The 27,752-nt window shown below is 54.4% G+C and overlaps 2 protein-coding genes across 2 annotated transcripts in view; one reads left to right on the forward strand and one right to left on the reverse strand.

Moving 5' to 3' along the window:
• Window positions 1-1,681: 1,681 nt before the first annotated feature.
• Window positions 1,682-6,513, forward strand: RRAS (RAS related). The gene is made up of 6 exons (XM_019016358.4): window positions 1,682-1,885; window positions 4,674-4,761; window positions 4,878-4,980; window positions 5,076-5,184; window positions 5,954-6,072; window positions 6,146-6,513. Exons 1-6 carry the CDS (start codon window positions 1,733-1,735, stop codon window positions 6,228-6,230), a joined length of 657 nt encoding a protein of 218 aa, XP_018871903.1. The 5' UTR covers window positions 1,682-1,732; the 3' UTR covers window positions 6,231-6,513.
• An 8,830-nt stretch (window positions 6,514-15,343) lies between these two features.
• Window positions 15,344-27,752, reverse strand: part of PRR12 (proline rich 12) — a 35,245-nt gene continuing 22,836 nt past the window's right edge. Inside the window, exons 7-14 of the mRNA XM_031007222.3 lie at window positions 27,424-27,540; window positions 27,064-27,197; window positions 25,658-26,130; window positions 21,374-21,499; window positions 20,392-20,489; window positions 16,798-16,944; window positions 16,588-16,683; window positions 15,344-16,327 (exon numbers count right to left, since the gene is read on the reverse strand). Coding sequence (XP_030863082.2) covers window positions 16,181-16,327; window positions 16,588-16,683; window positions 16,798-16,944; window positions 20,392-20,489; window positions 21,374-21,499; window positions 25,658-26,130; window positions 27,064-27,197; window positions 27,424-27,540 — 1,338 coding nt within the window. The 3' untranslated portion in view covers window positions 15,344-16,180. The remainder of the gene's footprint in view (window positions 16,328-16,587; window positions 16,684-16,797; window positions 16,945-20,391; window positions 20,490-21,373; window positions 21,500-25,657; window positions 26,131-27,063; window positions 27,198-27,423; window positions 27,541-27,752) is intronic.

Raw genomic sequence — 27,752 nt, forward strand, 5'->3', positions numbered from 1 at the left:
AGTGAGCACGACTTGCTGGATGTTGTGCTGCCCACATTCTGGGGCTCTCAGAATCCAGATCCTCTAGGCCCCCCTAAATTTAGAACCAGACGGGATGCATTGGCGCACACCGTAGTCCCACTCGGGAGACTGAGGCGGAAGGATCGCTTGAGCCTAGAAGTTAGAAGCCAGCCTAGGCAATATAGGGAGGCCCCGCCTCTAAAAAAATAAAAATAGGCCAGGCGCGGTGGCTCACGTCTGTAATCCCAGCACTTTGGGAGGCCGAGGCAGGCGGATCATCTGATATCAGGAGTTCAAGACCAGCCTGACCAACATGGTGAAACCCAGTCTCTACTAAAAATACAAAAATTAGCCGGGCGTGGTGGCTAACGCCTGTAATCCCAGCTACTCGGGAGGCTGAGGTAGGAGAATCGCTTGAACCCGGGATGCGGACGTTGCAGTGGGCCAAGATCGCGCCATTGCACTCCAGCATGGGCTACAAGACGGAAACTCCGTCTCAAAAATAAACAAATAAAAATAAACTTAGAACCTAGAAGCCCGACCCCATAGCCGCCTCATTCAGTACAGAGAAATCTGAATTCCGAATCCTCTCACTCAGAGCAGTGTCCAGACTCCTATTTCCCTCCTCCCTCCGACTCAGGAGTCTGATTCTTCCTTCCTCGGATCCAAGAGTCGGTCTCCCAGACTAGTCCTGGTCTCAAGCTCTCATATACGAATTCGGTTCCCCCCAAGCCAGTGCCCTCGCTCGGATCCAGAATCCTGGGTCCCCAGCCTCTCCAATCCCTGGACCTAAGAGTCCAGGCCCCCGGCTCCCTCCTTTACCGAACCTAGTACGAAGGAACCTGTCTACCTTCCTCCCTGACACCCTCCTCCCCAGGACCCAGGAGTCCACATCTCCAGCCCCATTTTCTCCTAAGGACCCAGGAGTCTGGGCCCTCTGCTTCCTTCTCCTTCAAGACCCAGAAATCCTGGCCCCAGGCTCTTCATGACCCAGGCATCCCTACTTGGGCGAGCTGGCTCATGGATTAGGAATGCAGTGATCTCACGGCCCCTCCCTGCCCCGTTACCCTGCTGTCCCCCTCTAGGGCCCCACTCTCCTCCCAGTCTGTCTTCCGCTTGGCTGGGACAGCGGGAACCGGAAGCCTGGGTCCCTTAGCGGGCGGAGACTCTAGCTTCTAACCCAGACGCCCGGGTCGAAAGCTTGGCTAGGATCCCAGGAGGGAGGTGGAGCTACTCCTCAAAACCTGCTGCTTCCTCGGAGCGCCCTATATACGGCCGCGCGCTCGAGTCGACGAGCTCCGCCTACCATACTAAGGCCTCGGAGACGATGCCCCAAGCAGCAGTGTCACAGGGGTCCTTATTTGCATAGCCCCTCCCCTGAGGAACTTTCCGCCCCGTCTGCTGAAAGAATAAATTCTTATTAGCATGGCCACGCCCACAGACCGCCCTCCCGCTGAGAGCGCGTGGCGCCGCTCAGGGCAAGCACAGGTCTCTCATTAGCATAGCCCCGCCTCATTCGGAATTCCCCTTCGCAGCGAACGCCGTTCCCTTTCCCTTATTAACATAGCTCCTCCCTTTCTTTGGCCCGTCCCCCTCCTTAAGTGTCCGGAGACGCGAGCCCTCCTTGCCAGAGCTCATGATTATGCAGTAGCCTCATTAGCGTAGCCCGCCCCCCCGGGTCCCGCCCGGCTCCCCCGCAGGCGGTAGCGAAGGCAGCAGCAGCGGTGGCGACATGAGCAGCGGGGCGGCGTCCGGGACAGGGCGGGGGCGGCCCCGGGGCGGGGGACCTGGGCCCGGGGACCCCCCGCCCAGCGAGACACACAAGCTGGTGGTCGTGGGCGGCGGCGGCGTGGGCAAGAGCGCGCTGACCATCCAGTTCATCCAGGTAGTGGGCCCTCACCCGGGAGGGTGTCCCCCGGGACCCAGAACTGAGCCCTTGGGGGGATCCCCGAGACCCCTTTTCCCCCTTGACCCATCACTGAGACCCTCCTATAAGGCCCTCTAATCTTAAAAGATCCCCACAGATTGTAACCTAAACTCTTGGAGAGCCTCCATCCCCTGCACGGGGGACCCTTCCTTCTGCACTCGCATCCCGAGACCCACCATTCCCTCTCCCAGTGCCTAAGACCCCGCTTACCTGCTGACCTGGCTTTGAGCACCTCCTGGGAACATGCTAAATACAAAATACTCACCCCATTCGGACCCTAAGCACTCCCAGGACCCCCACCACGCCCTCGGTGCCACCTTCCACCACCCTGAGCCCTATCTCCCCCAAATCCCAGTCCCCAACTTCCCCTCTAAGCCATTGAGAGCCTTCCTGGGAGAATGCCAGTGCCCAGCACCTTTGAGATTCCACCACGTTCGATTCTCTTTTTTTTTTTTTTTGAGACAGAGTCTCACTCACTCTGTCGCCCAGGCTGGAGTGCGGTGGAGTGCAGTGGTGCGATCTTGGCTCACTGCAACCTCTGCCTCCTGGATTCAAGCAATTCTCCTGCCTCAGCCTCCCAAGTAGCTGAGACTACAGGCGAGTGCCACCATGCCTGGCTAATTTTTGTATTTTTTAGTAGAGACGGGGTTTCACCATATTGGACTGGTCTCGAACTCCTGACCTCGTGATTGGCCTGCCTTGGACTCCCAAAGTGCTGGGATTACAGGCGTGAGCCACCGTGCCCGGCCCCACGTTTGATTCTTAGCCCCTTCCATGACTGCCCCCAGAATCTAGAAATTCTACCCAGACCCTGGCCCTGAGACTCTTCTGGGACTACCCAGTCCTAAGAGAGTCCTGCTCTCCGACCCGAGATTTAAAAAGAGATCCTGCCCCTTGGCCATTCCAGAAATCTCCAAGACCCCAAGTCCTGACAATCCCCCATTCCTGGAGGCCCAAACCTCCACTCTCCCACCCCACCCCCAAGGAAAACCAGCCCCTCCTCCATCCCATGCTTTCTCCACTGCAACTCCCTGAGCCCCTCTCAGAAACCGTGAATAGCTCTCAAATCATCTCCATGGAAGAAGCCCCCAGATTCTTGGCACCCCCAGAAAGACCTACTCCTTGGGAGTTTCTCTGACCCCATAAATGAACTCAATGTTTCTAAGCCTGTATATACTATAACCTCCCAAAACCCCTGAGCCACCCCCGGGCTGGCTCCCAGTTCTCAGCCCTGAGCTTCTCACTCTGTGCTCTGAGGTCACGCCCCTAACTACCCCCAGAGCCACAATCCCTCCCAGGGCTTGGTCCTTACAGCCTCCCTCCAGGACAAGCCCCTCACCAAGCACCCCTCTAACCGACAGATGCAGCCTTCAGACCCCTAGCCTCCACATCACCCCCTTTCCTGAAATTCCACCCAGCCCAGGAAACCTCCTCCCCATTCCTGAGGGAGGTCCCCCCAGCTTCAAAGAAATCCTAGAAAAGTGTCTTGGCCTGACATGCCACCGCAGAGGCCCCGGGGCCCTAGGACACCCCCCTCACCCCCACCAACAGACCCCTTCAAGGGCCTGGGAGGGAGCCCTGCTTGTGTAGAGAAAGGCCCCAGCCCTGGGCCCCTTGCACCCAGAGGCAGTCCCAGAGCTGGCCAAAGGCCTGGCTGGCAGCGGGCAGGACCCAGGCAGGAAGGGAGGGGCCGGGGCCCGAGGGTGGGGCAGCCTCTCCGCAGCCGGATTGGAACCGGGACCTTCCCCTGGGAGGAGACGCTGGAGGCCGCCTGAGCAGGAGGAGGAGACGGGGGAGGAGGAAGAGAGGGAGGAAGCAGAAGAGGAGGGAGAGATATAAACAGGCAGTCTGGACAACAACGCCTCCGATAACTGATACATTCAATATTCAATGGGGATTTGCTCCGAATCTTGCCGGTGCTGGATGGAGTGTAGTGCTGTTCTTAGCCTCCTTTTTCAAATGAGGAAACTGAGGCTCAGAGAGGGGAAGTGATTTGTTCAGTGTCACACAGCTAGGATGTAATCACGATGTGGGACATGTACCTTATACCAGAAAGAGAGGACCAGGAGTGACTCAGAGAGAAGAAGACTGGTAGGAGGGGTGGGGGGCAGGGAAAGGGGGGCAGGGGAGCAGCTACCCAAAGAGAAGGGGACAGAGACCCAGAGAGAGAGAGTAATAGAGACTCAGAGAGACAGAGGGGACAGAGACCCAGAGAAAAGGGGGCAGAGACCCAGCAACAAGGACAGACATCTGGAGAGAGAGAGAAGGACAGGGCAGGGCGCAGTGGCTCACACCTGTAATCCCAGCACTTTGGGAGACCCAGGTGGGTGGATCACCTGAGGTCAGAAGTTCGAGACCAGCCTGACCAACACAGCCTGACCAACACATCTCTACTAAAAATACAAAATTAGCCAGGTGTGGTGGCGCATGCCTGTAATCCCAGCTACTTGGGAGGCTGAGGCAGGAGAATCTCTTGAACCCAGGAGGCGGAGGTTGCAGTGAGATCTCGCCATTGCACTCCAGCCTGTGCAACAAGAGCGAAACTCCGTCTCAAAAAAAAAAAAAAAAAAAAAAAGATTCAGAGAGACAGAGGGGACAGAGACCCAGAGAAAAGGGGGCAGAGACCCAGCAACAGGGACAGACATTTAGAGAGAGAGGAACAGAGACTGAGAGAGGCATCCCAAGGGCAGGGCTTCGTCCTGCCTGCCGGGGCACTGCAGTAACTATCCTCTCCCCACCCCGCCAGTCCTACTTCGTGTCTGACTACGACCCCACTATTGAGGACTCCTACACGAAGATCTGCAGTGTGGATGGCATCCCAGCCCGGCTGGACAGTGAGGGCGGCAAGGATGGATGATGGATGGGGGTGGTGTCAGTGGGGGCTGAGGGCTCTTGGGGGTGACTGGGGGGAGCCTGGTCCCCACGATGGCCCCTCTCCCTGTCTCTGCAGTCCTGGACACCGCGGGCCAGGAAGAGTTCGGGGCCATGAGAGAGCAGTACATGCGTGCTGGCCACGGCTTCCTGCTGGTGTTCGCCATTAACGACCGGCAGAGGTGACGGGGTTGCTGGTGGCGGAGCAGTGGGTGGGTGTGGGGAGGACCTGGGCTCTGCAGCTGGGTGGACCTTATGCCTCCGGCTTCACTCACAGTTTCAACGAGGTAGGCAAGCTCTTCACGCAGATTCTCCGGGTCAAGGACCGCGACGACTTCCCTGTTGTGTTGGTCGGGAACAAGGCAGATCTGGAGTCACAGCGCCAGGTTCGGGACACCCCTCTTTCTGGGGACCCCATCTCAGTCTGGGAGGCTCCTTCCAGCACACCTGTCCCCCATCAGCATCCTCCTCTGTTCCTGCAGTGCTGCGACTGCCACTGTCACACAGCTCACCTAGATGGGTTACCCCCAAACTGGACCTTCAGGGTCCCCGGCATCACCGAGCAGAGGGCCTAGCATGCAAGTGTCCTCAGGAGAGGCTGCTGGACGGAACAAAGGACATTCACCCCCCGTCCGCCAGCTCTCTTTGCCCCTTCCTCGCGTTCCTCCCTTCCAGCCAACCTCCCACCAGCCCCAGCACCTCCCCTGCTCATGGCCAGCCCCCTCCATGGCTCCCCAGTTCCTCCCCAGGTGCCAGATGCCCCGCACAGTTGCGCCCCTCCTTTCCCTGCTCCCATCACTTCCCCCACGACAATGATTTCCACACAGAACTCGTCCATCTGGCGAAGGCTTTGGGGATTTCCAGGCTTTGGGGTTCCGCCGGCCTCTGCCGGGAACACCCTGACTTCCCTGCCTGCCCACTCCTGGTTATCTAAGGCACAGCAGGGCAAGTGCCCACGAAGCCTGCCCCCGTCCCTTACTTAGAAGACACCAAGCCCCTGCAGCATCTCCCTCCATAATCTCTCAGGAGCTCTTCGTCTTTGAGTTCTCACAGTGGGTCACCTCTCCTAGAGTATCCAGCCTGCCTGTCTGTCTCTCTGGCTGTGGTCACCCTGAGTGCAGGGACCTGACTCCCCCGTGTCCCCCGTACCCCCAGGTCCCCCGATCAGAAGCCTTTGCCTTCGGCGCCTCCCACCACGTGGCCTACTTTGAGGCCTCGGCCAAACTGCGTCTCAACGTAGACGAGGCTTTTGAGCAGCTGGTGCGGGCCGTCCGGTGAGCCAAGTCCCCTTCCTGTTGTCCTTGTCCCCAGCCCTTCCACTCCAAACTCACTGGCGTTTTCCCACAGGAAATACCAGGAACAAGAGCTCCCACCGAGCCCTCCCAGTGCCCCCAGGAAGAAGGGCGGGGGCTGCCCCTGCGTCCTCCTGTAGCCCAGGCAAGAGAGAAGCAACCACCACAAGCTCTCGGGACTAGCTGCCTTTGCACCTTGCTGTGTGACCTGAGGCCCTCACTGAGCCTCAGTTTCCTCATCTGGGTCTCCCAGGACACATCACATACCCCCCCTTACTTCCTGGCCTCTTCTGGGCTACTGCCACTGTGTGCCTTCTGCCAACGCCTCCTGTCCCCACCTAAGCCTGGTGGGGGTGAGGGCTCCGGGTCACTGCTGTATATAACTCTCCTCCCCCAGAAAAATAAACGTCACTGCCAACGTCAGGAGGTGCTTTCTAAAAAGGTAATGAGGGTTGGGCACTGTGGCTCACTCCTGTAATTGCAGCACTTTGGGAGGCCAATGCGGGAGAATCGCTTGAGTCCAGGAGTTTTTGACCAGCCTGGGCAGCATAGCGAGACCCCCATCTCTTAAAAAAAAGGGTGGGGGAATGAACTCTGGGAAGGTGAACGAATTCAGGGCACACATGTTCTAAGGCCTCCCTCCACCTAGAACCCTCGCATCTAGAACCTATTGCTTGGGGAGGAGCAGAAGAAGTTTATAAAGCATAACCAAGTGCCTAGAGCCCCCACTTTCCCTTCAACAGGGCGATTCTACCCTTTTCTGTTTTTGTGTGTGTGTGTGTGTGTTTTTTTTTTTTTTTTTGAGATGGAGTCTCACTCTGTAGCCAGGCTAGAGTGCAGTGGCGTGATCTCAGCTCGCTGCAACCTCCGCCTCTCGGATTCATGCCATTCTCCTGCCTCAGCCTCCCGAGTAGCTGGGGCTACAGGCGCATGCCACCACGCCCCCAGCTAATTTTTTTTTGTATTTTTAGTAGAGGCGGGGTTTTACCGTGTTAGCCAGGATGGTCTCAATCTCTTGACCTTATGGGTATTTTCTTGGGATAAACTTTGAACATCTGATGAAGGAATTTTTTTTTCCTAGAAAGTTATAGAATGCGCTCTTCAATATGGTAGGCAGAAGCTACATGTGGCTATTTAAATTAAAATTAAATAAAATTTGGCTGGATGCAGTGGGTTATGCCTGTAATCCCAGCATTTTGGGAGGCTGAGGTGGGCAGATCGCTTAATCTCAGGAGTTCGAGACCAGCCTGGGCAATAAAGTGAGACCCCCCCCCCCGCCCCCATCTCTACCAAAAATACAAAAATTAGCTGGGTGTGGTGGCACATGCCTGTAGTCCCAGCTACTCAGGAGGCTGAGGTAGGAGGATAGCTTGAGCCTGGGAGACAGAAATTGCAGTGAGCCAAGGTGATGCCACTGCACTCCAGCCTGGGCGACAGCAAGACTTTCTCAGAAAATAAAAAAATAAAAAATAAAAATAATAAAAATAAAGGCCAGGCGCAGTGGCTCACGCCTGTAATCCCAGCACTTTGGGAGGCCCAGGCGGATGGATCACCTGAGGTCGGGAGTTCGAGACCAACCTGACCAACATGGTGAAACCCTGTCTCTATTAAAAATACAAAAATTAGCCGGGCGCATTGGTGGGCACCTGTAATCCCAGCTTCTCAGGAGGCTGAGACATGAGAATAGCTTGAACCCGGGAGGCGGAGGTTGCAGTGAGCCGAGATCGTGCCATTGCACTCTAGCCTGTGCGACAGAGCGAGACTCCGTCTCAAATACAACAACAACAACAAAATAAAAAATATTTTAATAAAACTTAGTTCCTTAGTCAAATCAACATTTCAAGACCTCAGTTGTCACATGTGGCTAGTGACTTTTTTTTTTTTAGACAAGAGTCTCGCTCTGTCACCCAGGCTGGAGTGCAGTGGCAGGATCTCCAGTTGCTGCAACCTCTGTTTCCTGGGCTCAAGTGATTCTCCTGTCTCAACCTCCTGAGTACCTGGGACTACAGGCGCATGCCACCATGCCCGGCTAATTTTTGTATTTTTGGTAGAGACGGGGTTTCGCCACGTTGGCCAGACTGGTCTGGAACTCCTGGCCTCAAGAGATCTGCCCACCTCAGCCTCCCAAAGGGCTGGGATTACAGGCGTGAGCCACCGCACCCGGCCTCTAGTGGCTATCTTAATACATAGGGCAAATAGACAACATTCCTATCATTGCTGAGTGGGCTATTGGACAGTGCTTTCTAGAACATTCCAATAGAACGTTCTAGGACATTGGAGACAGGCAGCAACTCAGCTGGGTGTGGTAGCTCACGCTTGTAAGCCCAGTACTTTGGGAGACCGAAATGGGTGGATCACTTGAGGCCAGGAGTTTGAGACCAGCCTGGGCAAGAGCTAGACTCTGTCTACAAAAATAGAGACAGGGAGCAACTGCTACAAACCCTGCCTGTCCCACTCTCACCTTCAATGTATATCGAGAAGGGACAGGTGGGTGGAATGGTGTCCAAGCAGCCGTCTGGCAAGTCCTCATTTTCAGAAAGTTCCCAGTAGCACTGCCATCTGAATCTAAATACTTAATCCAATTTGGGGTCAGTGTGGACACCCCCCATCCAACCCCCTATTCTGTCCTGGGAGAAGCAGAAGTGTCAGGTGTCTTAAGGCCACACTGGGTAAGTGGATGACACACTTCAGTCTGGAAGCCCAAAGCCCATCTGTGTCCTAGGAACACTTCGTTTTTCACATTTTATTTATTTATTTGAGACAGGGTGTCACTGTGTTGCCCAGGCTGGAGTGCAGTCGCATGACCACAACTCTGTAGCCTCAACCTCCTGGGCTCAAGCAATCCTCCTGCCTCAGCCTCCCAAGTAGCTGGGACTACGAGTGCACACTTGGCTAATTTTTCATTTTGTTGTAGAGATGGGGTCTCGCTATGTGGCCCAGGCTGGTCTTGAACTCCTCCCTTTAAGCAATCCTCCTGCCTCGGCCTCCCAAAGCTCTGGGATTACAGGCATGATCCACCATGCCCAGCCTGGGGACACTTAGGACTCTCCCACATCCAACCTAAGCTCTGGTGGGGGGAGGGGCAGTCCTGCCCACTATCTGCTACCCTGGAAGGCTGAAGCCAACTGGAGACCACTGTCCACCCACCTCCCAAGCCTGTGTGACTGGCCATCTTTAAAGCCCCAAATCTACCCAACAAACCAGGCTAAAAACCTCAACCGGCTGGGCACGGTGGCTCATGCTTGTAATCCCAGCACTTTGGGAGGCCGAGGCGGGCGGATCACAAGGCCAGGAGATCGAGACCATCCTGGCTAACACAGTGAAACCCCGTCTCTACTAAAAATACAAAAAATTAGCTGGGCATGGTGGCGGGCGCCTGTAGTCCCAGCTAAGGCAGGAGAATGGCGTGAACCCAGGAGGTGGAGTTGCACCATTGCACTCTAGCCTGGACGACAGAGCGAGACTCCATCTCAAAAAAAAAAGAAAAACAAAACAAAACACCTCAACCGAGATGTCCCCATGCCCTGAACTTGAGGCTCCACCTGACACCTATCAGCAGTCAACCATCTGCTCCCTATACCCAGGCCCCTGATCCCTGAATGCTCTACTCGCACCCACCATGGAACCTGCTTCCTAGTCCTAGGGTGGAGCATGGCCTTTGCATGACCGGGCTGCCTGAATTCAAATCCAGCTCTGCCACCTCAGTCTCATCTGTAAAACGGGGGCAAGTACAAAGCTACTTCACAGGGTGAGCACGAGGCTAAAGGAGACGATTGCAGAGGAGAAATGAGCCCGGCGCATACTAAGTGCTCACCATCAATGACTGTGGCTGACATGTCTCCATTCTGCCCCAGAACCATGAATGTCCCTCTGTATCCCGGATTAGAACACGGATTAGCAGGCTGGGCGCAGTGGCTCACACCTGTAATCCCAGCACTTTGGTAGGGCAAGGCGGGCGAATCACCTAAGGTCAGGAATTTGAGACCAGCCTTGCCAACATGGTGAAACCTCCCCTCTCTACTAAAACTACAAAAATTAGCCGGGTGTGGTGGCAGGTGCCTGTAATCCCAGCTACTTGGGAGGGTGAGGCAGGAGAATCACTTGAACCCGGGAGGTGGAGGTTGCAGTGAGCTGAGATCGTGCCGTTGCACTCCAGCCTGGGCAACAAGAGCGACACTCTGTCTCAAGAAAAAAAAACTGATTAGCTAAATATCCCTTTCCGGGTTCTATTATCACAGAATCTTTGGCCTGTTCTCAACCTTCTGCCCTGGGAAAAAGTACAGCTTGGATGTACTGTGTCACATGTTGGCTCTCTTCCCTGCTAGGAACTCTGCACACCAGGGGTCCATCCCTGCTGGATGGGGAGTGGTGGGGCAAGAGGGTGGGCAATGTTTTGATCAGTTTCCAAACAAGCTCTGACACTTCCACCTAAGCCCCAGCTGCGGGTACTGAGCCCCCAACAGGAAGGAGTCCTGTGCCAACATCTCTCTTCCCAGATCTCACCATCCACATGCCCCCTGCAGAGGATCGGAGTCTTTCCTGCACTGCCCGATGGGGCCAACTTCTTGGCTGGGGCACCCTGCTTCTAGCAGGACCAAGATGCACTTTGAGAAGGTGATTAAAGTTACCGCTTGCCCCCAAATGCTCAAGACAACTGGCAGACCATTTTTGGAAGGTTTACAGCCACCAGTGTCCCAAAGATCAACACACAACAGCGAAAAGGCTGGCATCTCCCTAGGTACTGTTAGTGCCAGAAATTATGTATTCGGTTCCTCCCCTCCCCTGAGCTCTGGCAGGCCCTAGCAACGATTCTAAAGCTTTCCAGGTTTTGATGTCCCCATCTTTCTTTTTTTTTTTTTTTTCAAGACGGAGTCTCACTCTGCCGCTCAGGCTGGAGTGCAGTGGCATGATCTTGGCTCACTGCAACTTCCATCTCCCAGACTCAAGCAATTCTTCTGCCTCAGCCTCCCAAATATCTGGGATGACAGGCACCCGCAAGCATGCCCGACTAAATTTTTTTTTTTTGAGACAGTGTTTCACTCTTGTTGCCCAGGCTGCAGTGCAATGGCGCGATCTCGGCTCACCGCATCCTCCGCCTCCTGGGTTCAAGCGATTCTCCTGCCTCAGCCTCCTGAGTAGCTGGGATTACAGGCATGCGCCACCACCCCGGCTGATTTTGTATTTTCAGTAAAGACGGGGTTTCTCCATGTTGGTCAGGCTGGTCTTGAACTTCCAACCTCAGGTGATCATCCCACCTTGGCCTCCCAATTTGCTGGGATTACAGACGTGAGCCACTGTGCCCGGCCATACCCGACAAATTTTTCTATTTTTAGTAGAGGCAGGGTTTCACCATGCTGGCCAGGCTGGTCTCGAAATCCTGACCTCAGGTGATCCACCCACATTGGCCTCCCAAAGTGCTGGGATTACAGGTGTGAGCCACCGCGCCCGGCCAATGTCCCCATCTTTATCTTTCTCTGTGTCTCTTCATTTTCTGTCATGTCGTGGACCTCTGTTAAGCTTCTCTAGATCTCCTGCTACAGGTCACAGGAGCTGCAGGCCAGGTGCTCCAAACTGGTTGTCTTCCTTCAGTTTGACAAAAGCCCATTTAATGGATGGCAAAGGTGAAGATGGGGTCTGTTACCCAACCTGCCTGGTTAGTGCTGCAGCTGGGATTCTAATCTGGGCAGCTGGATGCCAAAGGCCAACCACAAGGTGATTCTGTCCCTAAAGGGATGATTCCTGACCTCACTGTCCACGCTCACAACACTCCACTCCCGGCCGAGCGCGGTGGCTCATACCTCTAATCAATCCCAGCACTTTGGGAGGCCAGGGCGGGTGGAGCACCTGAGATCAGGAGAGACCATCCTGGCCAACATGGTGAAACCCCGTCTCTACTAAAAACACAAAAATTAATTGGACGTGGTGGCACGTGCCTGTAGTCCCAGCTACTCAGGAAGCTTGAGGCAGAAGAATGGCTTGAGCCCGGGAGGCGGAGGTTGCAGTGAGCCAAGACCGTGCCACTGCACCCAAGCTTGGGTAACAAAGCGAGACTCTGTCTCAAAAACAAAAAAGAAAAAGAATACTCCACCCATTTTCCATCCTGGAACTCTGACCTGGGACAATGCCAATCCTTTGGCCTCAATTTTAGCTTTTTTTTTTTTTTTTGGAGACATGAGGATCTCGCCACATTGCCCAGGCTGGACTCAAGCAATCCTCCTGCCTTGGCCTCCCAGAGTGCTGGGATTATAGGCATGAGCCACTGTCACCTGGCATTTGGCCTCAGTTTGACAGCCTAGTCCAGGACCTTGAGTGTATGGCTTTCCATCAAAGGCTGCACCCCCACATGCTATAGGCCACAGTTCAAGCACAATTTAATGGTTTGTACTCAGCCCTCTTAACTCAATGATTCTAGAAAGTTCATGATCCTTTTTTAAATTTTTTGAGATGGAGTCTCACTCTGTTGCCCAGGCTAGAGTGCAGTGGCGCAATCTGGGCTCACTGCAACCTCAGCCTCCCGGGTTCAAGCGAGTCTCCTGCCTCAGCCTCCTGAGTAGCAGGCGCAAGCCACTATGCCTGGCTAATTTCTGTAATTTTAAGAGAGATAGGGTTGGCTGGGCACAGTGGCTCATGCCTGTAATCCCAGCACTTTGGGAGGCTGAGAAGGGCAGATCATGAGGTCAGGAGTTCGAGACCAGCCTGATCAACATGGTGAAACCCTGTCTCTACTAAAAATACAAAAATTAGCCGGGAGTGGTGGCATGCACCTGTTATCCCAGCTACTCAGAGGCAGAGGCAGGACAATCGCTTGAACTTGGGAGGCGGAGGTTGCAGTGAGTCAAGATAGTGCCACTGCACTCCAGCCTGGGAAACAGAGCGAGACTCCATCTCAAAAAAAAAAAAAGAAAGAAAGAAAAAGAGGGTTTTTGCCATGCTGGCCAGGCTGATCTCAAACTCCTGACCTCAGGTGATCTGCTCATCTCCACCTCCCAAAGTGCTGGGATTACAACCGTGAGCCACCACGCCTGGCTTCATGGTCTATTGTTGACTCACCCATTATGGTTCTCAAATGCTACTATCCATCCTCTAGTCTGAAATCACGATCTAAAATCTGTAACATGGCCAGGCACGATGGCTCTTGCCTATAATCCCAGCACTTTGGGAGGCCGAGGCAGGCGGATCACGAGGTCAGGAGATCGAGACCATCCTGGCTAACACAGTGAAACCCCGTCTCTACTAAAAATACAAAAAAAAAAAATTAGCCGGGCATGGTGGTGGGTGCTTGTAGTCCCAGCTACTTGGGAGGCTGAGGCAGGAGAATGGCAGGAACCCAGGACGCGGAGCTTGCAGTGAGCCGAGATTGCGCCACTGCACTCCAGCCTGGGCAACAGATCGAGATTCCGTAAAAAAAAAAAAAAAAAAAAAAAAAAAATCTGTAACATGTGATGGTCTGGAGTCCAGATTTGTCCAACCCACCTTATTTTGTTGTTGTTCTGTTTTGTTTTAGGCTTTTAGCAGCCTGAAGCCATGGTTTTTAGTTTCTGTCTCTAGTAATAAACAAAAAAGAGGGATGAGGAAGGGGCTTTACTGGTACAACAGAAACTAAGAACCCATGACTGTATTCTCTCCTTGGACACCCCTGGAACAATACTCAAGGTTCTAGAACGATGAGGGTTCTTCCTCAATCTCACCTAAAAGGGCATCTGGAATGCTGATGTTCCACCCTCAAATCTCACACTGGGTCCCTACCCACGGACTAAGCCAGGGTTCTGGAACACCAGTGGTCCATCCATCCAGGCTCTAGAATGACAACAGCCTGTTCACTGCTTCATAGGCTGGGTTCTAAAATATTGCCAGTTGACCTCCACATTTTTTATTTTTTGAGATGGAGTCTCGCTCTGTCAGCCAGGCTGGAGTGGTGCAATGGCACGATCTCAACTCACTGCAACCTCTGCCCCCCGGGTTCAAGCGATTCTCCTGCCTCAGCCTCAGCCTCCCATGTAGCTGGGATTATAGATGCACGCCACCACGCCCGGCTGATTTTTGTATTTTTAGTAGAGACGGGGTTTCACCATGTTGGTCAGGCCGGTCTCGAACTCCTGACCTCAAGTGATCCCCCCGCCCTGGCCTCCCACAGTGCTGGGATTATAGCCGTGAGCCACTGTGCCCAGCCAACCTGCACATTTTTAACATTCTTGTTCTAGAACACGGTTCTTCAAACTTGAATGTGCTTGAGAATCCTCTCAGCATTTTACTAAAAAGTGGGTTCTGATCAAGTAGACCAGAGCAACAGCCTGAGATTCTACATCTTTTCCTTTAAAGGTGGGAGGAGGGGAAACAGCCCTATTCAACCTGCCCTCTCCTCGTCTGCTGCCTGTGCCGATTCTACATTTATACAAGCGTTTGGGGAACTCCGAGAGTGCTGTACCATGGACCACTCACTTGGATTCAAGAATACAGGACTTGAGGCCGGGCGCAGTGGCTCACACCTGTAATCTCTTTGGAAGGCTGAGGCTGGCGGATCACCTGAGGTCAGGAGTTCGAGACCAGCCTGGCCAACATGGTGAAACCTGGCTTCTACTAAAAATACAAAAATTTGCTGGATGTAGTGGTAGGCCCCTATAATCCCAGCTACTTGGGAGGCTGAGGCAGGAGAATCGCTTGAACCGGGGAGGTTGAGGTTGCATGAGCCAAGATCGAACCACTGCACTCCAGGCTGGGCGACAGAGTGAGACTCTGTCTCAAAAAAAAAAAAAAAAAAAAACCACTACAGGATTTGAGATGGGTGTAGTGGCATGCACCTGTAATGCCAACTACTTGAGACTGGGGCAGGAGGATCTTTTAAGCCCAGAAGTTCAAGGCCAGCCTGGGTAACATAAAGAACACAGGGCCAGGCACAGTGGCACTTGCCTGTAATCCCGTCACTTTGGGAGGCTGAGGCAGGAGGATCGCTTGAGCCAGGGAGTTGGAGGCTGCAGTGAGCTATGATCATGCCACTGCACTCCAGCCTAGGTGACAGAGCGAGACCCTGTCTTTAGCTAAAAAACAAAAGAAACCCCCCAGTGATAAATATTTGTTGTCTGAAGTCATTAAATTTCAGGGTGGGATACTCTGCTGTGCGGGCACACAGAACATATGCCAGCCTCAGGCCCCCCACTGCCCAAGGCTCTGGGAAAGTCCCGTTCCAGAACCTCTGCCCCTGCCACCACCGCCACCCACCCCAGCGCCGCAGGACAGAGGCACTCCAGCCTGCCGGTAAAGTGTTTGCCGTTGGGTTTTCGTTTGGCTGGTTGTGTGTACACAGTGTATACAAGTTGAGTTGTACAGAAGCCCAAGAAAGAGCAAGAGACAAAGGGTGGTGGGAGCAGGGGGCGGGGTGGGGCAGGGGCGAGAACGGGGAGGAGGGGAAAGGAGACCGATAAAAAATAGAACCACATCCAGATAACAATGGGGGGTGGGCAGCGGGTGGGGGCGAGACACAGACAAATCGCCGTAGAAAAGGATTGGGAGGGGCAGAGAGAGGGGACCCTTCTCCCCCCTCCACCTCCCCAAGCCCCTGCCCCAGGTATGTACAATAAATAAGATTAAAAATAATTAACAAGATGCGTTTTCCCCTCCCACCCGACGCCAAATGCCCTGGGGAGGGAATGGCCTTTAGCAAAGATCTTGGCCTGCAGGGGGGACTTGGGGGAAAGGGGTCCCCCAGCTCTCTGAAGCCACCCCACCCCCCCCAGCCATACATAGACTTTTCCTATACATTATGTACAAGGTGGAGGGGGCGGGGGCTGTGGCTGTGGAGGTGGGGTCGGGGCAAGGGGAGAGGGAAACCGTTACTAAATAGACATTTATACATATATATAAATAATTTCTCTGTACACCGAACAGTGGGAGGAACGGGGAGGGAGTGGAGGGGGCTCGGGAGGGGGGGGGAGTCGGACTTTGAACCCTGCCCTGGAGGGGGCAGCACAGACACACCCTGACCCATGACCCCCTTTCCCCGGCGACGGAGCCCAGGTGTTAGCTCCTGAGGACACGGTTCCGTCCCAATTCTCGGTTCATGGAGGAGGCGCCCCCCTCACAAGCTGGGGCGGGGTCACCCACAGCGGCTGTGGGCCTGTGCTTGGGCCAGCAGGTCACTGAAGGAGTCAAAGAGCTGTTCCAGCCACGGCTGGTTCCGCATGCACTGCTGGACCACCTCCTCCTGGCCCAGGTCCTCGGCGCCGCCCTCGATGGCCAGGGTCTGCAGGGGTCAAACATGGCACTGGGGAGGGTGGCACACCGGCCTCTGGGGAGGGAAGGGGCTGGGGCATGGCGCCTGGGGTGTCAGATGTCAGTGTCCCAGGGAGACCAGGGCTGGGGGCTGCATTCTTAAGTCCAAGACAGAAGGACCTGAACTCTTGGGTCTGAGGCAGGACGGGGCTGGGCTTGGACCCTCAGATCCCAAGAGGAAGTCAGAAAGGTTGGAATCCCAGGGAGATGGGTGCTGTGGGTGGGGCTCACCTGGTCCCGGCAGCGCAGGAAGGTGTGGTATTTATAGTGGTGGAGCGAATGGTAGAGTGTATAGTATCCCGATTTTTCCAGCTCAACCTTGAACTCCTGGGTAGAAGTGGAGATGCCTCAGCCCCTCCAGCCCGGCACTTGGCAGCCCCTCTCCTCCCTTCCCACATACCGCCAGCACTCCCCACTCCCAGCCCCAGCCCCAGCGCCCACCTGGGCTCTGACCACGCTCCTCTTGAGCTTGCTGAGCGTCTTGCGGTTGTAGGGTTCCCCGGCAGGCCGCAGCCGCACAGCCCCCTCTTCCGGAGAGCCCTCCCCACTCTGCTCCACTTGCAGCTGTGGGAACGTGTGCAGAGCATCCTGCGGGAAGCCGATGGGTCAGCTGGATGCCGCCCTGGACCCACACACCCCAAACCCAACAGCCAGGTCTCAGATCCGTGCCTCAGTTTCCCCCAGGCTGCAGATCAGGAGAGACAACTGGAGTCTCCTCAAAGGACAGAGGAGGCTGGGCCTGACCAGTGATGCTTCCACTGTGCCTTCTGGCCTGGCTCAGATTCTCAATGTCACCCAAAATTCTACCCCAGAATTCTCAGCCCCATCCTAACCATCTACCCCAGAATTCCCAGCCCCATCCTAACCATCTACCCCAGAATTCCCAGCCCTATCCTAACCATCTATCCCAGAATTCCCAGCCCCATCCTAACCACCTACCCCAGAATTTTCAGCACCATCCTAACCACCTACCCCAGAATTTTCAGCACCATCCTAACCACCTACCCCAGAATTTTCAGCACCATCCTAACCACCTACCCCAGAATTCTCAGCCCATCCTAACTATCTATCGCACAATTCTCAGTCCCATCCTAACCACCTACCCCAGAATTCCCAGCCCCATCCTAACCACCTACCCCAGAATTCTCAGCCCCATCCTAACTATCTATCCCAGAATTCTCAGTCCCATCCTAACCACCAATCCCAGAATTCTCAGTCCCATCCTAACCACCAATCCCAGAATTCTCAGCACCAACCTAACCACCTATCCCTGAATGCTCAGCCCCATCCTAACCACCTACCCCAGAATTCTCAGTCTCATCCTAACCACCTATCCTATCCCAGAATTCTCAGCCCCATCGTAACCACCTACCCCAGAATTCTCGGTCCCATCCTAACCACCTACCCCAGAATTCTCGGCCCCATCCTAACCACCTACCCCAGAATTCTTGGCCCCATCCTAACCACCTACCCTAGAATTCTCGGTCCCATCCTAACCACCTACCCCAGAATTCTCGGTCTCATCCTAACCACCTACCCCAGAATTCTCAGCCTCATCCTAACCACCTACCCCAGAATTCCCGGACCCATCCTAACCACCCACCCCAGAATTCCCGGCCCCATCCTAACCAGCTACCCCAGAATTCCCGGCCCCATCCTAACCAGCTACCCCAGAATTCCCGGCCCCATCCTAACCAGCTACCCCAGAATTCTCGGCCCCATCCTAACCACCTACCCCAGAATTCTCGGCCCCATCCTAACCATCTATCCCAGAATTCTTGGCCCCATCCTAACCATCTATCCCAGAATTCTTGGCCCCATCCTAACCATCTATCCCAGAATTCTCAGCCCTATCCTAACCATCCCATCTACCCCAGAATTCTTTTTTTTTTTTTTTTTAAGACAAAGTCTCGCTCTGTCGCCCACGCTGGAGTGCAGTGGTGCAACCTTGGCTCACTGCAAGCTCCACCTCCCGGGTTCACACCATTATTCTGTCTCAGCCTCGCGAGTAGCTGGGACTACAGGCACCCACCACCACACCTGGCTAATTTTTTGTGTATTTTTAGTAGAGACAGGGTTTCATCATATTAGCCAGGATGGGTTGTTGTTGATCTCCTGACCTTGTGATCCACCTCCCTTAGCCTCCCAGAGTGTTGGGATTACCAACGTGAGCCTCCGCGCCCAGCCATCTACCCCAGAATTCTAACTCCCGACTAATAACACATACTTCTCAAACCTACTCTAATATCCTACACTGGGATTATCTACTCTAGTGTAACATCTCACCCACAATCCTCAGTGCCAGCCTAACAATCCATCTCAGAATTTGTAGACTAGATTCATATCCTCCAGAGTTTTTATAACCTAATGCTACCCAGAATTTTCCAACCCACCCAGCACTCTACCCACAAATTTTCAGAGTCAGCATAACATTCCAGCTTAGATTTCTCCACACCAGTCTAAGAATCCATTCCAGAATTCTCGGTCATCCCAATGTCCCACCCATCATTCTGAGAAAACTACTATCTCACTCAAAATTCTCAGACTCATATTAATATCTCCCTATATACATATATATATACATACATATATATACATATATATACATACACATATACACATATATACATACATATATACATATATATACACATACATATATACATATATACATACATATATACATATATACATATATACATACATATATATACATATATATACACATACATATATATATACACACATATATATATATGTTTTCTTTTTTGAGACAGAGTCTCGCTCTGTCGCCCAGGCTGGAGTGCAGTGGCACGATCTCGGCTCACTGCAAGCTCCGCCTCCCGGGTTCACACCTTTCTCCTGCCTCAGCCTCCTGAGTAGCTGGGACTACAGGCGCCCGCCACCACGCCCAGCTAATTTTTTTGTATTTGCAGTAGAGACGGGGTTTCACTGTGTTAGTCAGGATGGTCTCGATCTCCTGACCTCGTGATCCATCCGTCTTGGCCTCCCAAACTGCTGGGATTACAGGCGTAAGCCACCGCGCCCGGCCTGTTTTCTTTTTTTTCTTTTTTGGAGACAGTCTTGCTCTGTCGCCCAGGCTGGAGTGCAATGGTGCCATCTTGGCTCACTGCAAGCTCCACCTCCTGGGTTCAACTGGTTCTCCTGCCTCAGCCTCCAGGGAAGCTAAGACTACAGTTGCCCACCACCACGCCCAGCTAATTTTTTATTTTGAGTAGAGATGGGGTTTCACTTTTTTTTATTTTGAGAGAGCCAGGGTGGTCTCAAACTCTTGACCTCAGGCCATCTACTGGCCTTGGCTTCCCAAAGTGCTAGGATCACAGGCGTGAGGCCGGGCACCCTGCGTATTTTCTAAGACTAACTTCCCACCAGCCATCTCAGCACCAGCCTAATAGCCTATCCCAGAATTCTTAGTACCAGCCTAGAATCCATCCCAGAATTCTCAGAATCACTGCAAGTCTTCCAGAATTCTCAAAGCCAGAATAACATTCGATTCCAGAAGTCTCAGTTACCCTAACATTCTATCCCGGAATTCTCAGTGCCACACTAACATCCCAACCAGAATCCTCAGAGCCAGTTTAACACTGGATTTCAGAGCCCTGATATTCCATCCCAGAATATCCCAGAAGGGAAATCATACAGATGACTTAACACTGAAGCCTGGGATCCTAATAGCCTGCACTGGACTCACAAAGAAGCCATCGGTCCAGTGCCCGCTTTGGGTGCAGGCCTAGTCTACGTTTGGCTCCACACTTGTTCTCCGCAACAACAGCCCAGCCTTTCACAACCACCCCTCTGCTGCCCCAAGGCCCACAGCTCCTCCCCACATGGGCTTCATGGCTGTTGAGAACCCAGAGATCTCCTGACAGTCCTGCCCTCAACTTTTCTCCCATCTGAGCCCAGAAGGACGATCTCCTTCCAAGGATCACCGCTCCCCAACAGCGGCCAACATGTACATGTCTTCTCCATGTGGACCCTGGGCCCCAGACACCCCCTGCCCAGACCCCCAGGCACCTGCAGGGCTGGGCTTAGCGACAGCCGCTTCAGGACTTTCTTCTTGTGCTCATTCAGCAGGCCGTCTATCTTCCGCATGGGGGGCAGGTACAGCTCGTCTGATGGACGAGGACATGGTATCAGGAAGGCCACAGCCTCACAAAGCACTGGGGCCAAGGTGGGGTCATGGAGTCTGGGTCCCCAAATCCCCTTCCCACTCAGAGACAAAAGTACAGGCCCCAGCCCCCTCCTCCTTCGGACCCAGGAGTCCAGGCCCTAGCTCCCTCCTCCCTCAGACCCAGGAGTCCAGACCCCCAGCCACTCCTCCCTCAGACCCAGGAGTCCAGGCCCCAGTCCCTCCTTCCTCAGACCCAGGAGTCCAGACCCCCAGCCCCTCCTCCCTCAGACCCAGGAGTCCAGGCCCCAGCTCCTCCTCCCTCAGACCAGGGAGTCCAGACCCCCAGCCCCTCCTCCCTTAGACCCGGGAGTCCAGTCCCTCCTTCCTCAGACCCGGGAGTTCAGGTCCAGCCCCTCCTCTCTCAGAACCAGGAGTCTAGGCCCCCAGTGCCTCCTCCCTCAAACCCAGGAGTCCAGGCCCCCAGCCCCTCCTCCTTCAGACCCAGGACTCCAGGCCCCAGCCCCTCCTCTCTCAGACCCAGGTCCGGGCCTCAGCCCATCCTCCCTCAAACCCAGGAGTCCAGGCCCCCAGCCCCTCCTCCCTCAGACCCAGGAGTCCAGGCCCCCAGCCCTTCCTCCCTCAGACCCAGGAGTCCAGGCCCTCAGCCTCTTCTCCCTAGGACCCAGGGACCTCCTCCCTCAGACCTAGGACTCCAGGCCCCAGCCCCTCCTCTCTCAGACCCAGGTCCAGGCCTCAGCTCCTCTTCCCTCAGACCCAGGAGTCCAGACCCCAAACCTCTCCTGTCTCAGATCAGGTCCAAGCCCTCAGCACCTGCTCCCTCAGACCGAGTCAGCCCCCACCCCTCCTCCCCAGGCCTCAGCTCACCATGCGTGTCCTCCAGGGCCTGGATCATGTCTGGGTCAAGTGCTGTGCTCACCAACATCTCCACGTAACTCCGGTACATCTCCCGCATCGCCCTGGTTTTCAGCAGACGCCCAGGTACTGCCCGCTCTGCAGAAAAGACAGGACGCAGGCTCGTTATCCCAACTTCCTCTGAGACCACCTGTGTGGCAGACACTGCTCTCAACACTGGGGACCGGAAGAGAAATCCCTGCTTTTGGGAGGTCCAAGTCCGCTAGGGAAGATTGACAGGCAAGCGCCAGTGCCACGTGCTCTTGTGGCAGAATCACAGGGACTGCAAGAAGCTCAGAGAAGGCCAGGCACAGTGGCTCATGCCTGTCATCCCAGCACTTTGGGAGGCCGAGGCAGATCACCTAAGGTCAGGAGTTTGATACCAGCCTGGTCAACGTGGCAAAATCCTGTCTCTACTAAAAATACAAAAATTAGCCATGCGTGGTGGCACACGCCTGTAATCCCAGCTACTCGGAAGGCTGAGGTAGGAGGACGGCTTGAACCCAGGAGGCGGAGGTTGCAGTGAGCCAAGATTGTGCCATTGCACAGCCTGGGTGACAGAGTGAAACTCGTCCCCCCCCAAAAAAAAAAAAAAAAAAAAAAAAAAAAGCCGGGCGTTGTAGCCCATTAAGTGCTGTGGCCTGTAATCCCAGCACTTTGGGAGGCCGAGGCAGGCAGATCACCTGAGGTCGGGAATTGGAGACCAGCCTGACCAACATGGAGAAACCCCGTCTCTACTAAGAAATACAAAATTGGCCGGGCATGGTGGTGCATGCCTGTAATCCCAGCCACTCGGGAGGCTGAGACAGGAGAATCCCTTGAACCTGGGAGGCGGAGGTTGCGGTGAGCCAAGATCGCACCATCATACTCCAGCCTGGACAACAAAAGCGAAACTCCGTCTCAAAAAAAAAAAAAAAAAAAAAAAAAAAAAGGGCTGGGCATGGTGGCTCACACCTGTAATCCCAGCACTTTGGGAGGCCAAGGCAAGTGGATCACCTGAGGTCGGGAGTTCGAGACCAGCCTGACCAACATGGAGAAACCCTGTCTCTACTAAAAATACAAAATTAGCCGGGTGTGGTGGTGCATGCATGTAATCACAGCGACTCGGGAGGCTGAGGCAGGAGAATCGCTTGAACCCAGGAGGCAGAGGTTGCGGTGAGCTGAGATCGCACAATTGCACTGGCAACAAGCCTGGGCAACGAGAGCAAGACTGTCTCAAAAAAAAAAAAAAAAAAACAACTCACAGGAGGCATCAGACTTACCCTTGTTCAGGATCAAACAAAGGCTGAGCCTTGAGTGACAGCTCAGAGCACTTAATTGTGGCTTCACGTAAGTCTAAAGAAGCAGCATTGTTGGTTTCCAAAAGAGTGCATCCAGGGAGGTCAGATCATAAAGGGGCAAGGCTGAGGGACGAGATGGGAGCTGGGATTGCACAGGTCAGTGCAGGCCAGACCACACTGGGCCTCCAACACCAGGCAGAAAGGGCAAGGGCTTTTTCTGGTGGGTACTAGGGAGCCATGAGAGAGCTGAGAGCAGGGATGGGGTGAGTGTAAGCGTAGAAAGATCCCTCCTAAGCCAAGCAGGGGACAGACTGGAGGAGTGAGGCTGAAGTCCAGGCTGATGGACCAGGTAGGAACGAATGGAGGTGGGGCAGGGCTGGAAGCAGAGGACGAGGCTGAGCTGGGCAGGCCTGGGAAAGGGTGGAGGGGATGGGGGCAGACAGGGCTGGGAGCTGCCCAGCTGTGGGGGCGACAGGTAGAAAAGGAAAAGAGGAAGGCCAGGTGCATTGGCTCATGCCTGTGATCCCAGCACTTTGTGAGACTGAGGCGAGCGGATCGCCTGAGGTCAGGAGTTCGAGACCATCCTGGGCCAACATGGTGAAACCTCATCTCTACTAAAAATACACAAATTAGCCGGGCATGGTGGCACACATCTACAGTCCCAGCTACTTGGGAGGCTGAAGCAGGAGGATCACTTGAACCCAGGAGGTGGAGGTTTCAGTGAACTGAAATTACGCCACTTTGCACTTCAACCTGGGTGACAGAGTGAGGCTCTGTCTCAAAAAAAAAAAAAAAAAGAAAAGAAAAGGAAAAGAGGTGAGGATGGCTCCTGGGAAGTCTGGTCAGGTGACTGTGTAGCCAGAGGTCCGGTCCCTAAGATGGGGAAGCCAGGACACAGAGCTTGATGGGATTTGGGGGTGTTGGGGAAGGTCTGTGGGGTAGCCAAGGGCAGAAACAGGGCTTGGGCTCACTGGAAAGGGGTCATGACCCCAGCAACAAGGCAAACAGCCAGTCAACAAGACAGAAGGAAACTGGGACCCTGGACAACCCTGAAAAAGAGCCATTCATTCATCCATTCGTTCATTCATTTATTGAGACGGAGTTTCCCTCTGTCGCCCAGGCTGGAATGCAACGGCGCAATCTCAGCTCACTGCAACCTCTGCCTCCCAGGTTCAAGTGATTCTCCTGGCTCCGCCTCCCGAGTCGCTGTGATTATAGGCATGCACCACCACACCCGGCTAATTTTTTTATTTTTAGTAGAGACGGGGTTTCTCCATGTTGACCAGGCTGGTCTCGAGCTCCTGACCTAAGGTGATTTGCCCGCCTCGGCCTCTCAAAGTGCTGGGATTACAGGCATCAGCCACTGTGCCCGGCCGCTTTTATTTTCTATACATCTCCCTCCTATATCAGGGCTTTGATGGAAAGAGAATTCCGCCTTCCTCATTTGACTCGCTAATTCTAATCTCTGTTAAAACAGCTACCCCTGTACTGTATGGCCCTGACCAGGCACCATCACCTCTTGGTGCCTCAGTTTCTTCATCTTTTATTTATTTAAGAAGTTATCCTTAGAGACAGGGTCTAATTCTGTCACCCTGGCTGGAAAGCAGTGGTGTAATCATACCTCACCATAGCCTTGAACTCATGGGCTCAAGTGATCCTTCTGCCTCAGCCTCCTGAATAGCTGGGACTACAGGCATTCGCCACCAATCCCAGCTAATTTTTAAAAATTTGTTCGTAGAGATGGGGTCTCACTATGTTGCCCAGGCTCATCTCGAACTCTTGAGCTCAAGTGAGTCTACCACCTCGGCCTCCCAAAGTGGAGGGATTACAGGTGCGAGCCACCACACCCAGCTCCCATCTTTAAAATGAGGATAATTCTACCAAGCTATCTCACAGGGTTTATTAGGTAAAGGTCAAGTAAGCCTGTGTGCAAATGTTTAAAATGATTTCTGGTACATAGTAAGCACTCAACAAAAGTCAGCTGTTACCCTTACTGTACATATGTGAATATATATTTATTTTTGTTGTTGTTATTGTCATCACTAACCAGACTTTTTTTTTTTTTTTTTTTGAGACAGAGTCTTGTTCTGTCATCTAGGCTGGAGTGCAGTGGCCTGATCTCAGCTCACTGTAACCTCTGCCTCCCGGGTTCAAGTGATTCTCCTGCCTCAGCCTCGTTGAGTAGCTGGGATTACAGGCATGCGCCACCATGCTGGGCTAATTTTTGTATTTTTTAGTAAAGCCGGGATTTCACCATGTTGGTCAGGCTGGTCTTGAACTCCTGACCTCAGCTGATCCACCCACCTTGGCCTCCCAAAGTGTTGGGATTACAGGCGCAAGCCACTGTGCCCGGCCTAACCAGACATCATCATAAGCATTGAGGATGTGGCAGTGTGCTGGGCAGACATGGAGTAGACAGGTAGTGTCTACTAAAGATTGGCACTCTCCTATGAGCTTCGTCTATTATGAACCCATTTTACAGGTGAGGTCACTAAGGCACAAGAGGTTATGCCTCTTTCTCAGGGTCACCCAGGGCCTCACAGGAAACCCCACCATCACAGAGCCTCCAGGACAGCCGCCTAGTCCCACATCTTCCTCAGCCCTCAAATCTTGCCTATTATGAGGCAGAACACAACACTGAAGAACAGAGTCCGAGGCACCCTGGGCTCAGTTGCAACTCTGCTGGGCACCCAACACAGACTGTGCTGCCCTCTCTTGGAGCCTCAGCTTCCTCATCTGTAGATGAGGATAACAGTATCTACCTGCTAGGATGGGTGAAAATTACACAACATCCATCAGCTTCTTAGGAGGCAGCCTGTCATGTAGTTAGATGCCCCGTGACTGTGAGCTACTGCCATTATCTGTAACATACTGGTTGTTACTGTCCTGCCGAGGCTACCCGGAGCCCTCTGGACAGCCCTCACCTGTGTCCCTTCCCCACCCACCCCTGCAGCCCTGAGGCTGCCTAGGGCCTCACCGTCCTCGCTGGGGGCTCCAGGGGAGGACTCTGAGTCCGAGGAGCTGCCTGGTGGGCCCCCGCCTGCTGCAGCGTTGCCGCCTGCCTCCTTCAGCCATTTCTTCCTCTTCTTAGGGGGCGGTTCAGCCTTCACCTTGGTAGGCCGGGCTTTAGGCAGCCGGGATGTGGCAGGCTGTCCTGTGGCGAGACTCCGCTCTGGCCGTGTCTGCCTTCCGCTGGTGGCCCGCTCACCCCGCAATGGCCGCTCTCCACGCGTCACCTTCTCCTTCTCCTTTTCCTTCTCAACAGGCCGCAGGAGGGAGGGCTTCTCAGGGGCAGGGGGCTCAGGCATGGCCGTCTCAGGCGTCCGCTCTGGGGGCTTCTCAGATGTTGTCTTTTCAGGGGTCTCAGGCTTGGGAGGTGGTGCTGGGGCCTTAGGGGGAGGTGCAGAGCTACCCCCAGCAGATGCGGGGTTCTTGGCCTGCCCAGAGCGTCTAGAAGGGAACAGAGAAGGGACTGTAGTCAGCAGCCCCCAAGAATCCAAATTCTCCTCAGGGCCCCTGCTCAGTGCCCTAGGCACAGGAATAGCTTCTCTCATACTGTCCCCTCCTCTCTCTGGGACTCTGATCCCCTCCCTCTCTGGGACTCTGACCCCCCTCCCTCTCTGGGTCTCTGACCCCCTTCCCTCTCTGGGTCTCTGACCCCCTTCCCTCTCTGGGTCTCTGACCCCCTCCCTCTCTGGGTCTCTGTTCCCCTCCCTCTCTGGGTCTCTGTTCCCCTCCCTCTCTGGGACTCTGACCCCTTCCGTCTCTGGGTCTCTGACCCCCTCCGTCTCTGGGTCTCTGACCCCCTCCCTCTCTGGGTCTCTGACCCCCTCCCTCTCTGGGTCTCTGACCCCCTCCCTCTCTGGGTCTCTATTCCCCTCCCTCTCTGGGTCTCTATCCCCCTCTTTCTGGGTCTCTGTCCACCCCAGGTCTCTGTAGCCTTCTGTGAGTCTCTGTCCCCTCCCGTCTCTGGGTCTCTGTCTCCCTTTCTCTGGATCTTTGTCCTCCCCCATCTCTGTCCCTCTTTTTCTCTGGGTCTCTGTCTCCTTCTGAGTCTCCGTCTCCCTCATGCGTCTGGTTCTCTGTTCTCCCGTCTCTGGGTCTCTGTCCCCCCACTTCTGGGTCTCTGTTCCCCTCCTGTCTCTGGGTCTCTATCCCCCCTTCTCTGGGTCTCTGTCCCTATTTCTCTCTGGGTCTCTGTCCCCCTCTCTCTCTGGGTCTCTGTCCCTATTTCTCTCTGGGTCTCTGTCCCCCTCTCTCTCTGGGCTCTGTCTCCTCTCTCTGTCCCCACCCCCCACTCTCCAGCCTTCTCTCTTGCATGCCACATCCCCATGCCTGTCGGCGCTACATACTACCTGCCCCTGTGTCCCCCATGGTTGGTACCTGACTGGCACTGGGGGCCGATGCCAGGGTTTCCGAGCACAGACCCTCACGTAGTCCTTCTTATTGACATTTTCCAGGAACTTTACATAGAGGCGCTGGTACCGATTTTTTGCATCCCCAAAATACCCCAAATACTATGGGGAGAAAGAGGCACATGAGGAAATTCTTCACACTGCCCAGCCAGATGGCCAACACCCCCGTGCCCTGGGCCACCATGGCAGCTGCTTGGAGCCTGCCGGCAGCAGGGGGCCCCCTTCCAGATACACTGTGGAGTGAGTCACAGCCACGCTAAGGGGAACGCCAGCTCCTAGATACCACGCCCCGGGGCCCCCAAGTCCTTGGTCCCCTTTGCAGGCTTACATTACTGGTGGCACAAAACTGCCTCTGGCCGTCCTTGATCTCCGGAGTGAACTTCTGCAGAAGGGCCTTCTGGACTCGCCAGATGGGTGGGGGTTCGCGTCCCGTCTGCAACGCCAGCTGAGAAGGAGGGGTGTGGTGAGGCCAGCAGGGTGAGCCCTCATTCCTAGACCTACTGCCCCTACGCCCTGGCCCACTGGCCTCCCTCACCATCCCCTTAGAGAAAAGGCAGACACGTCAACAACAAATATCTTCTACCCCCATGATGTGTTCAGCTCTGTGTACAGCTTGAACTTGACACTGTCGCCTCCTGCCCACCCAGTACCCTGGAT

This window comes from Gorilla gorilla, chromosome 20 (assembly GCF_029281585.2).
Source record: "Gorilla gorilla gorilla isolate KB3781 chromosome 20, NHGRI_mGorGor1-v2.1_pri, whole genome shotgun sequence".
Taxonomy (NCBI): domain Eukaryota; kingdom Metazoa; phylum Chordata; class Mammalia; order Primates; family Hominidae; genus Gorilla; species Gorilla gorilla.